Raw genomic sequence first — 13,008 nt, 5'->3', positions numbered from 1 at the left:
CATCTACCTCAGGACTAGTGTAACTTGTAACGCTCTGCATTGCATCTACCTCAGGACTAGTGTAACTTGTAACGCTCTGCACTGCATCTACCTCAGGACTAGTGTAACTTGTAACGCTCTGCATCTACCTCAAGACTAGTGTAACTTGTAACGCTCTGCATTGCATCTACCTCAGGACTAGTGTAACTTGTAACGCTCTGCATTGCATCTACCTCAGGACTAGTGTAACTTGTAACGCTCTGCATTGCATCTACCTCAGGACTAGTGTAACTTGTAACGCTCTGCATTGCATCTACCTCAGGACTAGTGTAACTTGTAACGCTCTGCACTGCATCTACCTCAGTGAGTTTCAGAGGACAAGACCGTTGCAAAAGATGCGAAAACATCGCACCAAAAACCCCGAATTATGGAAACACTTCCAACGTTAACTTTTTGCTTCAATGCGTCTAATTGGATACGGCCTTTTGTCTATTTTCTTGTTTTACTTTTTTAATTCCACATTTTTTATAAAAAGGAACCCTATTTCCAGAACTACAGATGGTTTTTGTAAATACGCCGAAGTACTTTGGGAGATTGAAAAAAATAGGTTCAATGACGGCCCGGGCACACTTGGGGCCTCATTCAGAGGCGGTCGTAGGATGCAAGCGGTCGTTCTGAAACAGGGCGGCCGCTTGCATCTTGAACGGCCGCCTCCATGTCGGTCGTTAGGCTGTGGGTTAACACCCACAGCTCTAACGACCGCTAAGGGTGATGGTCGCGATGGTCAAGACCATCGCGACCATCGGGGCTAACGACGAGACCCTAAGGTAGGGTCTCGTCAACCTTAAGCCCCAGGGAGCTTCCTGCTCTGTTTGAGCAGGAAGCTCCCCACTGACATCACTGATGATGTCAGTGGGGCCGCCCCCAAACGGCAAGCGTTCCAACAGGAACGCCTCCATTTGGCCGGGCACGCCCCCGGCCCGCCCAGCAAACGGAGCGAGCTGTCACTCAACATCGACAGCTCGCCCCGTCTGCTACAAGACCCCTAACGACGGATCACCCGTCGTTAGCCGGGTCTCGCGCATGCGTACTGGAGCAACATCGACCCGGTTGCGAGCTCCTAGAGCCAACGACCGGGTCTGAATAAGCTCCTTGGACCCTATCGGTCATTTAAGATGCCAGATAAACATACAGCAAGACATGTTCCCAATGTGGTGTAATTCGTCAACACGAAATGACGCAGTCACTGCGAGAATAGTCACCATCCTTCAGTATATACAATACTCAGCGATTTTAAAAGGCCTCAATATTATTATTATTCTAATTTATTTATATGGCGCCACAAGTGTTCCGCAGCGCCTTACAAAGTACACAGACAAATAACTAACCAGTGACTTACATTACAATACAATACAGGACATGGATAATAAACATTGCTATATTAGCGACTTTTACGCCCACATAAGCAGCCAAGTGTTAGTTGCCCTAGTGGGGAGTAAGATAAATTAACTTACAGTAGGTAGAAGCACACGGGGGTAGAGGGCCCTGCTCGAAAGAGCTTACATTCTTTAAAAAGCACGTGGCTCCCACTTTATAGACCGGGACTCAAACACTGGAATTATAACAGGTGTAAAACATTTATGATGGGTGGGGGGAGTATAAAGGGAGGCACAGCTGCAGTCTTATCTGTTTCATCTACTTCTATTTTAATATGAAGCAATCGCTTTGGACACGTTCTAATAGAGCAAAACAAGTTTCGAAATCCCCTAATAATGTTCTTAGTGAAAAGTAAAACTGTGGTACAGTATTACAAAACATCTGTAGACGCGTGAATAACCATGACGAATCATCACACAGATTGTTGTTAGGACCAGAGCAGTTATGCAGAACAGATGGAAGCGATTATCAGGCGGACGGCAGACAGGGGCCATTTTGCTGCAGTTACAAATCAATGCAGCAAGTCACCTACTCATGGTCGGTCGCCGTGTTATACACATACATGGTTGAGGTTGTCATGCAAAACTTGCACAATTTGTCTGGAACTACAACTATCTTCCTAAAAATGTTCTCACTGGCTTTTTATGGCATTCACTAACTGCGCCTTGTTGTACGTGAAGAAAAGAAAATGATTGGAAAGAAACAGCCCAGCGAACAGGGACAAATCTGTACCGCAACAAATTGCTTGCTGTTGTATTTTTGATTCTATGCATACATTAGCGGCGTGCATTTCTACACCACGAGTAAGGCCATAGCCGACAGCCAGATTCAGTACCACTACGGTGCAGAATAAAAAAGTAGATTAAAAAAAATACAAATTGAAAGAAAATTTTTGAAATTCATTTTTTTTTTTAATTCTGAAGCAATTTCTCATTGATTTTCTCCTGCCGATGGCGAAAGCAGAAGGGTTGCGGCACAATCTTAGCAGTCTTCCCTATCGTTTCCATGGCGCAGTTATTGCCAGAGAAACCCTGGCAAAGTTAGCACTGGCGCGGAATAGCACTGCTACCACCGGTGTTAGCACCTAGATAAATAGGGAGAGCTGCATCTCTGGTGACAACACGCGTTTCGCGCTTTGATAGGTCAACCCATGTGTATTGCAGAGCTGAATAATATAAAGGGGGTAAACTCTTGGGCGCAGGTTACATTAAATATGTAAATTCCCATATTCTTGAGATCAGTCTCCCTAGAGTAGGACTTAGGGGATCAATCCAATTAGGTGCAAATTACGAGTTGCTATTTTCACTTCGAATTCGCATAGCAAATTCATTTTGCAATCCAATTAGCAACTCGCACTGAATCAGTCAGACTGAATTCGCAACTTTCCACTCGCACCTCCCTGAGAGTGAGAGATGGAAAGGAAAATATTTTTTATTAAGTTAAACTGTCTGGACACCGTGCTGAACCCCTTGGACACCCTCCTAATGACTAATTAGGTATTTGGAAGTTTCCAATTAGCTTAATTAGTACAATAATTCCAAGTCATTTTTTTGTGATAAAAAAAAAAATTGTATTCATATTTCCCCAAAATCTATCTTTCCGTTAGTTTAGCCATCCCGAAATTTAATTACAATAATTTTTAAGTTGAAAAATAATTGTTTTTATAAGAAAAAAAAAAAATCCCCCAAAAAATAAATTTTTCAAGGTACCCTCAAAGTACCCCAAACTCACCCTTTTACCTATTATTTTTTTCCATTTTTCGTTTAATTTGTTTGAGTTTAAACGAAAAAGTTTTTTTTTTTTTATCATTTTCACACATTTTTGACACTTACCTGTATGTATGTCTTTTACGTATGTATGTATGTATGTATGTATGTATTTTACAACCCAGTAAAATGTTAATTCAAATTGTAAAGCGCAACGGAATTTGCTGCGCTATATAAGAAACTTAATAATAATTTAAAAACCTACAGTACCTTCCTAATGCCCACAAACAGCCTTCTATACTGTCCTGCTAACTAAATTATCCATTTTGGGGGGTCCAGGATCTCATTTGGCAGTTAATTCGCACCCCTCCGTTGATGGTAGTGCAAATAGGCATTTTTAAATGGATTGGAGAATTCTCGGGAGCGCGCTTTGCTGCGAAGTGTGTGAGTTTCAAGAAAAACTCACTACTCGCCATTCGCAAATAATAGGATTGACACCTAATAGTCCAATTGTGGTGAACAGGAGAGAGAATAGTGATAATTCTAGCACCCTGCACGTCACAACCCGTGCAGTTCCTCTACCCTGCCTGAGGTGTCGCTCTCTGCTCTGGTGCTTCTAGCACAGTCTGGTCTGTATCTAAGCGGTTTGTTTTTTTAATGTGCTGCCATGTAACAGCGCGCGCTCTCACGGCTCGCAGGCCCAGAGCTGAATAATATACAGGAAAGATCTGTATTTTATAAAATACGTCGTAATCTCTGAACGAGACAAACACATTGTATTATTTCAGAACGGTAACCTAGATCAGCGTCTCGGAGACCAGCGTGATCACCCTGCTATTTTGCGTTTTACAGACATGTATTCATCAGATAAACGCCCCTCCCTGATGGAGGCGGACAGACAACCGAGTGTGGCAAAATGAGTGTGCGACATTTACAGTCGTTCAAAGAACAGTCTCAATTGATTGCAGCAGTCGTGCATTTTAAAATCGATTGTGTTTAAAAAATCTTTCCCTTTTTCAATCGATTGCAGATTGCAGAGATGCCACAATCAATTGAAAAAGGGAAAGATATTTATACACAATCGACTGCAAATTGCACGAATGCTGCAATCAATTGCTGATGTATGGGGGCCTTAATTCTGTTGATCTTGGTTGAGTAATGTCTCTGCGGCCCCCCATTAATTTATCAAATGAGTAAATCTGACAGAAGAGTGCAGCGACCCGGGAGCAGGATATTCGGCAGTCACAATAGGAAGTGAGTCGTAGACTCTCCTGGAGGTTCTCGGGAACAAGATGTCCCGAAAAAGAAACCAGAAAACAAACAAAGGGATCCCATTTCCACAGAACAGGTCAATTAAGACAATGGAGCATTTCTGCATCCACCGATAATGAGTTATTCGCGGACCCACAATGCACCTCTGCAGATTTCAGTAGAAGCTACACGGGCTTAATTTGTACTAGGAAAACAACACATTAATGTTACTAGGGAGACAATGCATTGTTATATACACTAATTACTGTATCCTATGACTGTTGTGCGAGGCAGCAGGACATCACACTATGCAACAAGTATTAATGCATCCCTGCCAACCCAGCAAATAACAGATTATGTCATAAGGGTATAATAACATAACATGGTGCAATTCTAGAATAGGTAGGTATGCACCGGACAACTGCAAATGATTTCGCCTTCCATTACCAGGAATTGTAATTCTGCAGGTGTAATTGCTACAGGTTACCTATAAGGACCGATATGCTCAGCTCTATACTGAAGGTTACATAGAAACAGGAGTTTATCTTTCGCCCAAGTGACAGTGCATTTATTGCATGGCGGACGCAGCAGCGGCATACTGCAGTGGGGATCATCGATCCCTATAAAGAACAGTCAGACTAGACTCAAACACATTAATGGGCAGCAGATGATGAACAGGAATGCCATGAGAAAGCTAGTTCCCTGGTACTTAGGGCACATGACCGAGCGCATGCCGCGTCGCGAATATCAGGCCCACTTTGCAACCACTGAAGAGGATGAGGCCAAACCAACATGGGAAAATGGCTGCACCTCTTTGGCAGGCCTGGGACTGGCTACTGTGAAAACAGCACTAGCAATCCCCCTCCGTGGTGGTCCCGACGGTGGACACAGCAGAGAGTATGTACAAAAAGGATTAGCCAACCTGGTAGTCCTACCATCCATAGCGGCCATTTTTTAGTACCACGCCATCTACAGTGACATAATTGACCTTACCTCTACGCTATAGGGATCAATTACTCCTACTTTAGTGCTAGTCTCATTCTTTTACACCTTGTTGGCTAATACACGCTACGCATGGTTTCTCGAACCTCAATGGAGGCGATTCAATTCAGATGGCGTTGAATAGCGCCGGGAAGTTGGTCCTGGGGAGCTAATCAATTCAGCGCGCTGTTTAGTCCGACTATTACAAGTTAAGATGGAGAATACCGTTCCTTGCGACTTACCCTGGGTGTTTAGTCGCGAGAACCCGCTTTCTCCGACGAATGTGACGGCACTTTAGTCTGTTTTCTCCTTGCACCCTCCGGAGGGTGTGAGAAGAAATCCTTTAGTCGAACTAACAGCGCGCTAAATTGAATAGCAACCTCCCGGCGCTATTCAACTCCTGCTGAACTGAAATCACCCTCAACGTTTGCCGGTTAGTTGAGGCCGATCGATATTTCTGCAAACAGTCTTGAGAGGTTGCTGTTGTCCTGCCATCGATAATTGCTGCCAAATTTTTCCCCTCTTTAATTGAAAGCAAAGTCAGACTTGAGAGCGCAGGGGTTCCGGACTATAGACAGACAGTAATTAGTTAGACAATGTCTAGATAGACACCAGATGTTAGACAGTTAATAGTTAGACAAGGATAAAAGTTCGACACAGACAAAAGTCAGACATGTAAAAAGTTAGACAGGTACAAAAGATCGACAGGGTCAAAAGTTCGACATGAAAAAGAACGGCCCAAAAATGGTCGACACATTTTTTTTAAGGATCAGGGTTAGGCACTTACTGGAGGGTTATGGTTAGGCACTTACCCCCACGGTTAGGGTTAGGCACCAGGAACGAAGGTTAGGGTGAAGATTAGGGCTAAAAAAAAAATTGCCAACTATTTTTGTGTTGACCATTTTCATGTCGACCTTTTGTACCTGTCAAACTTTTTACATGTCTAACTTTAATGTGTCTGACTTTTGTTTGTGTCTAACTTTTTTCCCTGTCTAACATCTGGTGTCTAACTAATTACTGTCTATCTCGTATACCACAGCCGAACACAGAAAGGCCACCGATAAATGTCATCCAAGTCTCAGACTCCGATATTGCCATTCAAAAACACAGATATTTTGCAGCCAATGGGATTATAGGACATTGATGGTCACATGACGATGGTAATGTTAAGCGGTCGCTGTCCCATCCCTAAACCACATATATATTAATAAATGCATGGAGAAATGGTTCCAATCTACGGCTGATGCTACTCTTCTCTTGCAGCAAGGGGGGAATTCAGTTGTTTTTGCACCCAAATGCACCGAGATTAGCCGCATAAAGATGAGTTTGGGTTGCCCAAAATCCAGACTTTCAGTGGTAGAGCGCAAGCAGAAATAATAGACGCCGCCACCACTCGGGCCCATCGGCACAAACAATAGGATTTCTCCCGTCACTTTAGTCGGGAGCTGCAGCAGGGCTAAACAACTGAATATAATGTAATAATCCTATTGCTCTACAAAAATATCCCTTTCAAATGAGCAGAAACATGTGCATAGTAATCAATACTCCTACATTAGGAATCGTGCGCCTCCGACAACGTAATGCAGAGCACAGAAATTCACCTCGCGTCCGCGTAATATAAAAATGCACATTTTGCATTAGATATGTGCGTTAGCCCATTCAGGCGTTCATCACACGTAACGATGGGCCTGGAATTACGTATGCACAGGTTACAAGTATGTTACAAATCTAGTATTAAGCCAGCAGGATATATAATATGGACAACGTACAAAAACTCACAGGAGTGAGGCGGGGTAACAATAATACACAGCATTATGTCAACATTTGTGCTATTGGGATGCACAGCTGACAGGTAGAGAACACAGTACATTGCGGATATTGGCGGCCACACAACAGCGAGGGGAAAATAAACAACAGAAGCATTAACTGCGACGTAGGCCCCGGATTCCTCCAGCGCAGTCCTTTTCATACCATTAAACAAAGTCATTTCTATTTCTGCAGCAGTGTTCATCAATAATGCAAGATAGGGTCAGTCTGTGCTAGCTCCCTTCACACCTTTGTATGGGTGCAACAAAACTATACCTAAAAAACCTGCAATAATCTGTATCACAGGTGCAGTTATGAAATTGCAAACTCAATGGGGCAGGACAACTGCGCAGTAAAAAGTGGCAGAACCCTATAAAGCAATTAGCACATCAGTATATTTAACGAAAGCACAATGTAATAGGAACCACAGCAACCAATCAGATTTAGTCACATTTATACTTCGCTTTATATGACGAAAGCAAACGTTTGATTGTTGTTGTGGGCTACAAAACAGGTGCGCACTAAGCACCTCGTTACTGAATAAGCCCCACAGTCACTTGGCAATGATCGCACGAGACGCCCAAAGTAAATTACATTGTACAAAATAAAGAGCATGTGTATGGGAGATCCGGGCTATAGATCTACATGAAAAAAGATCGACATTGTCTAGACAATAGGTCGACAGGGACAACATTTCGACACACCCAATGTCGACATTGGAGAATGTCGACATGTACACATGGTGAAGTGTCGAAATGTCGACATGAAAATGGTTGACACGTTGATTTATTTTCTTTCTTTTTCAGGTTTAAGGTTAGGCACTTACCCCGACGGTTAGGGTTAGGCACCAGGAGAGGGGGGGTTAGGCACTAGAAGGGACAGTTAGGTCAGGCACCAACCCCGACGGTTAAAGTTAGGCACCAGGATGGAGGGTTAAGGTGAAGATAAGGGTTTGAAAAACAAACGTGTGTCAACCATTTTTCATTTTGGCACTTTGACTGTGTCGACCATATGAACATGACGACCTTCTTCCATGTCGACCTCTAGTGTGTCGCCGTTTTGTCCCTGCCGACCTAATGTCTGTCTAAAATCCGGTGTCTATCTAGACAGTGTCGACCATTTAACTGTCTATCTATCATACCACACCCCGTGTATGAATCTTACAGCCATTCTGGTTTCCTAATGTGCGGAGCAGCGACTTATGTGCAATGGAAAAACCTAACCAACGACCCGGATAAAAAAAACAATAAAAAAAACAAGTTTAAAAATATAGAAGCTCAGGAATTAAAAAAACATATTAACGTATGAACAGTAAGTAGACTGTGACGGAGCAGTTAGTCAGTTACCCCATCGGGGATGACTCACTGGGACCTCAGATTTCACATGGCCAGGCATTCCTAAACTTTCTTTTGTAAGGGAAGCTCACACCTGGGACCTGAGCACAATCCTCCCGGCTGCAGCCCATTCACCAAAACCTGTTCTACAGACTCTTTTGTGCCCGAAACCCCCCCAAGGTGGGTCCCACAGAACAAAGCCAGTTACCAGGGTGCCCGGGTAGTAACAGGTGTACAAGCAACGTGCAATATAAGCAAGAGTAGGGCCTGATTTCCATAGGAGGCTGCAAACTCAATTTAGGAGCCAGAAGGGATTTTAGTAAAAAGTAGAGAGGAGCGAGCAGAGGGTCATGGAGAGAGGTATGTTCCAGGGATCCAGACTGCGCCATGCCTGCCAACAGTTACTTCAGCTAAATTTGGGATAGACACATATATGGAAGAAGGGCGTGATCCTATATTCCCAGACACACAGCTTAACCCTTTCACCTGGCAGGACTATGATGCATGCAAGGATTAGCTGTGGAGCGGATTAGGGAGAGCAGACCAATGCCGGGATGCTAAAGGCACAAAGCACAACAGAATTTTGCAGAGCTCATTAAAGCTTAATGAGCAAAAGTTTTGGAGTGCGCACATTTCCCTTTCTGATAAGGGGGGACTCCTTGATATTTATTATTTTGCACACCTCTGGGAAGCACAAGTGTGCTATTGCTGCCCCCCACCCCCTTTCCTTGGGAGGGGGGGGGGGTTATAAGGACTGAGCCTGCAGATCACTGACAGAAGAGGCTTTGCCAGAAGAGGATTATTATATGGGATTGAAGGGCTGTAGGGTGGGAGGGTCACGGAGGGGCATCTCTATAGGAGCCAATCGTTACTGTGGAAAACATTACAGCTTCAAGCAGTGACTTGCAGAGCCATAAATAACTTTTACAGTCCCAGTATTAGGCAGAGCAGGGTAACATCTACAATACCCCCCCCCACACACACACACACACACACCTACTGTGATCCCCTTACAACCCTCTACCACCGCCTGTGTAGTCCCCATAGCCACAATAACCCACCCCCACCTGTGTAGTCCCCATAACCGTAATAATCCTCCCACACCTCCTGTGATCTCCCATAATCACAATATCCCCCACCTCCTGTGATTCCCCATAATCACAATAACCTCCCACCTCCTGTGATTCCTCATAATCATAACAACCCCAAACCTCCTGTGATTCCCCCCATAACCCCCACCTCCTGTGATTCCCCCCTAATAAACACCCATCTTCTCATAAGCATAACCCCCCAGCTACTGTGATCCCCCATCATAAACCTCCACCTCCTGCAATCACCTCATATCCATAATAACCCCTCCACTACTGTGATCCCCCATCATAAACCTCCACCTCATATCCATAATAACCTCCCAGCTACTGTCATCCCCCCATAATAAACTTCCACCTCCTGCAATCATCTCATATCCATAATAACCTCCCAGCTACTGTTATCCCCCCATAATAAACATCCACCTCCTGCAATCACTCCCCGTGATCCTCCATAACCATAATAACCACACACACCCCCTGTGATCCCCCATAACCATAATAACCACACACCCCGTGATCCCCAATACCAAAATAACCACACACACACCCTGTGATCCCCCATAACCACAATAACCGCACACACCCCCTGTGATCCCCCATAACCACAATAACCACACACCCCCTGTGATACCCCATAACCATAATAACCACACACCCCCTGTGATCCCCCATAACCACACACACACCCAGTGATCCTCCATAACCATAATAACCACACACACCCCCTGTGATCCCCCATAAGCATAACCACACACCCCATGTGACCCCCCATAAGCATAATAACCACACACACCCCCTGTGATCCCCCATAAGCATAATAACCACACACACCCCCTGTGGTCCCCCATAAGCATAACCACACACACCCCCTGTGATCCCCCATAACCATAATAACCACACCCCCTGTGATCCCCCATAACCATAACAACCACACCCCCTGTGATCCCCCATAACCATAACAACCACACCCCCTGTGATCCCCCATAACCATAACCACACACACCCCCTGTGATCCCCCATAACCACACACACCCCCTGGGATCCTCCATAACCACAATAACCACACACACCCCCTGTGATCCCCCATAACCACACACACCCCCTGTGATCCCCCATAACCACAATAACCACACACACCCCCTGTGATCCCCCATAACCACACACACCCCCTGTGATCCCCCATAACCACAATAACCACACACACCCCCTGTGATCCCCCATAACCACAATAACCACACACACACCCCCTGTGATCCCCCATAACCACACACACCCCGTGATCCCCCATAACCACACACACCTCCTGTGATCCCCCATAACCATAACCACACACCCCCTGTGATCCCCCATAACCATAACCACACACCCCCTGTGATCCCCCATAACCATAACCACACACACCCCCTGTGATCCCCCATAACCATAATAACCACACCCCCTGTGATCCCCCATAACCATAACAACCACACCCCCTGTGATCCCCCATAACCATAACCACACACACCCCCTGTGATCCCCCATAACCATAATAACCACACCCCCTGTGATCCCCCATAACCATAACAACCACACCCCCTGTGATCCCCCATAACCACACACACCCCCTGGGATCCTCCATAACCACAATAACCACACACACCCCCTGTGATCCCCCATAACCACACACACCCCCTGTGATCCCCCATAACCACAATAACCACACACACCCCCTGTGATCCCCCATAACCACACACACCCCTGTGATCCCCCATAACCACAATAACCACACACACCCCCTGTGATCCCCCATAACCACAATAACCACACACACACCCCCTGTGATCCCCCATAACCACACACACCCCCTGTGATCCCCCATAACCACACACACCCCCTGTGATCCCCCATAACCACACACACCCCCTGTGATCCCCCATAACCACACACACCCCCTGTGATCCCCTATAACCACACACACCCCCTGTGATCCCCCATAACCACACACACCCCCTGTGATCCCCTATAACCACACACACCCCCTGTGATCCTCCATAACCACAATAACCACACACACCCTGGGATCCCCCATAACCATAATACCCCCCCCTGCGATCCCCCGTAACCATAATAATGCCCCCCCCCCCCAGCCTGACTGCTGCAGCCCCCGGTCACTGTGCCATGCAGGGACCACACTTGTCCCCCTCACAGTCTGACGGTCTCCGGTACCTTGAGCGGGGCCTCCAGCAGCTTGTGTATGGCCGGCAGCTGCTCGGTCAGCGGGGCTGTCTCCGGGAAGTTGTACACCGGAGGTCTCCGGGGCTCCGGGAAGTTGGTGCAGATGAAGGGGTCCATGTCATCCAGGTACTGGATCCGGCACGCAATCAACGCCATGGCGGCTGCTGTGCTATGACCGCTCAGTGCCCGGGCTCCCCGGTGACTGCTCCACACACAGCCCGGAGCCAAGTTCCGCCGCTGCTCACCGGGTGCCGGGGCGGGGCCGTGACGTCAGGGGCGGAGAGAGAGAGACTGGAGACTGCTTACTGCATATCATACACATTGTCACTGTGTGACTGACTGAGGAAAGACAGAGACTGTCACTGTGTGACTGAGGGGAGAGACTGTCACTGTGTGACTGAGGGGAGAGAGACTGTCACTGTGTGACTGGGGGGAGAGAGACTGTCACTGTGTGACTGACTGAGGAAAGACAGAGACTGTCACTGTGTGACTGAGGGGAGAGACTGTCACTGTGTGACTGAGGGGAGAGAGACTGTCACTGTGTGACTGGGGGGAGAGAGACTGTCACTGTGTGACTGACTGAGGAAAGACAGAGACTGTCACTGTGTGACTGAGGGGAGAGACTGTCACTGTGTGACAGGGGGGAGAGAGACTGTCACTGTGTGACTGACTGAGGAAAGACAGAGACTGTCACTGTGTGACTGAGGGGAGAGACTGTCACTGTGTGACTGGGGGGAGAGAGACTGTCACTGTGTGACTGACTGAGGAAAGACAGAGACTGTCACTGTGTGACTGAGGGGAGAGACTGTCACTGTGTGACTGGGGGGAGAGAGACTGTCACTGTGTGACTGACTGAGGAAAGACAGAGACTGTCACTGTGTGACTGAGGGGAGAGACTGTCACTGTGTGACTGGGGGGAGAGAGTCTGTCACTGTGTGACTGACTGAGGAAATACAGAGACTGTCACTGTGTGACTGAGGGGAGAGACTGTCACTGTGTGACTGGGGGGAGAGAGACTGTCACTCACTGTGTGACTGGGGGCAGAGAGTCTGTCACTGTGACTGGGGAGAGAGACTGTCACTGTGTGACGGGGGAGAGAGACACTGCGTGACTGAGAGAAGAGAGACTGTCACTGTATGACTGGGGGCAGAGAGACTGTCACTGCGTCTGAGGGGAGAGAGACTGTCACTGTGTGACTGAGGGGACAGA

General features: G+C 46.7%; 1 protein-coding gene across 3 annotated transcripts in view; it reads right to left on the bottom strand.

The window, feature by feature from the left end:
- The window catches only part of FHOD1 (formin homology 2 domain containing 1), a 118,152-nt gene extending 106,015 nt beyond the window's left edge, over nt 1-12,137 (bottom strand). For all 3 annotated transcript variants that reach the window (XM_088476768.1, XM_088476770.1, XM_088476769.1), the window contains exon 1: nt 11,791-12,137. In XM_088476768.1, the coding sequence (XP_088332894.1) occupies nt 11,791-11,955 (165 nt within the window). In that variant the 5' untranslated portion in view covers nt 11,956-12,137. The remainder of the gene's footprint in view (nt 1-11,790) is intronic.
- Between the last annotated feature and the right edge of the window lie 871 nt (nt 12,138-13,008).

The sequence above is a fragment of the Taudactylus pleione genome, unplaced genomic scaffold, assembly GCF_031769625.1.
Source record: "Taudactylus pleione unplaced genomic scaffold, aTauple2 ptg000194l, whole genome shotgun sequence".
NCBI classification, from domain to species: Eukaryota; Metazoa; Chordata; class Amphibia; order Anura; family Myobatrachidae; genus Taudactylus; species Taudactylus pleione.
Note: the sequence above shows the minus strand (reverse complement) of the source record. Positions and strands in the feature narration are given on the sequence as shown.